This window comes from Hordeum vulgare, chromosome 1H, assembly GCF_904849725.1.
Source record: "Hordeum vulgare subsp. vulgare chromosome 1H, MorexV3_pseudomolecules_assembly, whole genome shotgun sequence".
NCBI classification, from domain to species: domain Eukaryota; kingdom Viridiplantae; phylum Streptophyta; class Magnoliopsida; order Poales; family Poaceae; genus Hordeum; species Hordeum vulgare.
Window position 1 is genome coordinate 389,293,245 of NC_058518.1, and position 2,629 is coordinate 389,295,873.

Below are 2,629 nucleotides of genomic sequence, written 5' to 3' on the forward strand. Positions count from 1 at the left end.
TTCCCTGCCTGGCTACCTGTACGAAATGCCCGGCAGCATTCATTTCGCGTCGGGATGACGCATGATGCTTCCCTTCTTCCCCTGCCTTGCCTTGCGCAGCGTCCACTTCGCCCGTCCGTCCATGGGCACTGGGACGACACTCGCCGCAGGCTACAGCTCACGGAGTCACGTGGCGCGTCGTGTGCGCCCTCACCGAGCGTTAGGGTTAAAGTAACATGCACGGCACGAGCAGATTCTTCTCCGTTCCCTTGCCGAAATGAAAACACACTAGACTGTAGTCTGTACAGGGTGAAGCCGCAAAGCTTCACTTGTACGTATCCCATGCATGGAGAAATGAGTGAGCGGGAAGCTAGGCGATTAAGGGAGTTAAAGCGTTGCTAGGCCGAGAACGGGGGGCGAGAGGAGAGCGACACATGTGGTCTGGCGCGCACATGAGTGTGCGGAGAGAGAGAGAGAGGATGGGTGGGCACGTTGGAGGCCTGCCCCTGTGCCGGGGTACGCTGTAGCAGACTAGCTTCCTCTCCCCTCCGCACGCTAATCCTCTACTCCCCCTAATCGCACCACCTTAAACTCTCTCTCTCTCTCTCTCCCTCCCTCCTCTGGGGCTCTCCCCCTAATCGCACCACCTTAAACTCTCTCTCTCTCTCTCTCCCTCCCTCCTCTGGGGCTCTGTCCTTGTCTCCATTAAATTATCTCGCAACTGCCCTTCCTGCTACTGGCGACTGATTGGAGCTCGCTCTTCAAAGCCCAGCGCGCACTATTTCTTCTCCACCCAGCTCACCTCCTCCTCTCTCCCTCTCTCGCATCACTTTATAAACCTTCTCGCGCACTCACACTCTTCACTGCTAGCTTAGCTCGTACTCGTACTGGAACGGCCAGTGCCACTGCTCGTCCCATTTAAGTACGCGGTACACAACCTAGCTCGCTCTTCTGGGGCGTGGAATGGCGTCGGAGTGGGAAATGGCCATGGGCGTGGAGCTCGGCATGGGAATGGGATCGTACCACAACGCCGCCAACGTCAACGCCGCGCCCATGAGCCACCAGTCCGGCGGCTACTCCGCCTCCGCGGCTGCTCACCATTTCTACGGGATGCAGCCCATGCGCGACGCCAACATGCGCGTGGATGAGCTTATGGATCACTTCCCCAGCGCGGGCGCCCACGACTTCTTCCCCGCCGCGCCGGACAACGGACTCCACCACCACCAGCACCTCGGCGCCGCCGTGGGCGAGCTGTCGGCCACCACCCCTTCCGCCACGTCGTCCGATCACCAGACGTCGATGCTCTCTTTCGCCGACGAGTTCTACATACCCGTAAGCACCACATAATTAACCAACGCATATATGGCCCTTAATTAGCTTGCATATGAAGAAATTGTGCATACATGCATGCATGATCGTTAGATCGTGTGCATTCTGACGCTCGTGATCATCGATCGAACTGCTCACCTTACCTGAATTTACATGTAATGTATATGTGTGTGTTTCAGAGCGAGGAAGCCGCAGAGCTCGAATGGCTGTCCAAGTTCGTGGACGACTCCTACTCGGACATGCCGAATTACTCATCGGCTGCGCATGCGGCAATGGCGGCGGCAAACGCGGCGAACAACAGCGGCGGTGGCAGCGCGGCTGGTCCAGACAGCTGCGTCACAGCGCTGCCAGGCCGCGGAGCACGAAGCAAGCGGTCGCGGGCGAGCGCCGCGGCGGCCGCAGCATGGCACTCCCTCATGCCGCGCCCGCCCTCGCAGCCATCGCCGTCGTCCTCGTGTTCGTCGTCCGACTTGCCGTCCTCGACGACGGCACGACCCAGCGGCTCCAACTGTGGCGGCCGCGGTAAGAAGCAGGGACCCGTTGCCTGCGGGGAGGTGGGCCTGGTGGAAGGCGGCGTGCGGCGCTGCACGCACTGCGCGTCGGAGAAGACGCCGCAATGGCGAACGGGCCCGCTGGGGCCCAAGACGCTGTGCAACGCGTGCGGCGTGAGGTTCAAGTCAGGGCGGCTGGTGCCGGAGTACCGGCCGGCGGCAAGCCCCACCTTCCTGCTCACACAACACTCCAACTCTCACCGCAAGGTCATGGAGCTGCGCCGCCAGAAGGAGCTCGTTCTCATCCGCGGCAGCCACCGTCTCGACGCGGCGGCGGCTGGCCCCGGCCCCGGGGTGACCGTGAAGCCGGAGCTCATGTTCCATGACTACGGCATATGTTGATCGCTTGAGCTGGTCGTACGGATGGAGCTGGTTAGCCGTGCATCATCGCGCGCCTGCACGCAGCGTAGCTAGCTAGCTAGATCCCTTTGCAAAATCCTCAAGCCTCTTTTTCTTCACTTTTTTCTCCTTTTTCTTTTTCCCTCCAGATATCTTGCATCTTTTTGTTAATTAATTTGTTCGACTACGAGTGATGAATATCAAGTTCTGTTGGTACAATTGCCATCGTGGCCAATCCAAATCCACCATTCCACAAAAACTTCATAAAATCACGCTAAGATTATTAATCTAACGAAGGACGCCCAAAATCTACCATAGTTTCACGGATTATTGTTTGATTGTTATGATTTTTCTCGGCTTCCTACAAGAACAATCAAACTGGTTGTATTTTGCTTGGTAAAACTTGAGGAAGCAAGAAGCTCAAGTGCCAC

General features: G+C 57.9%; 1 protein-coding gene across 1 annotated transcript; it reads left to right on the forward strand.

Annotated features, from left to right (window-relative positions):
• Positions 1-606: 606 nt before the first annotated feature.
• Positions 607-2,417, forward strand: LOC123411801 (GATA transcription factor 2-like). The gene is made up of 2 exons (XM_045104765.1): positions 607-1,311; positions 1,488-2,417. The coding sequence occupies exons 1-2, from the start codon at positions 943-945 to the stop codon at positions 2,199-2,201; spliced, it is 1,083 nt and encodes a 360-aa protein (XP_044960700.1). The 5' UTR covers positions 607-942; the 3' UTR covers positions 2,202-2,417.
• Positions 2,418-2,629: the final 212 nt, after the last annotated feature.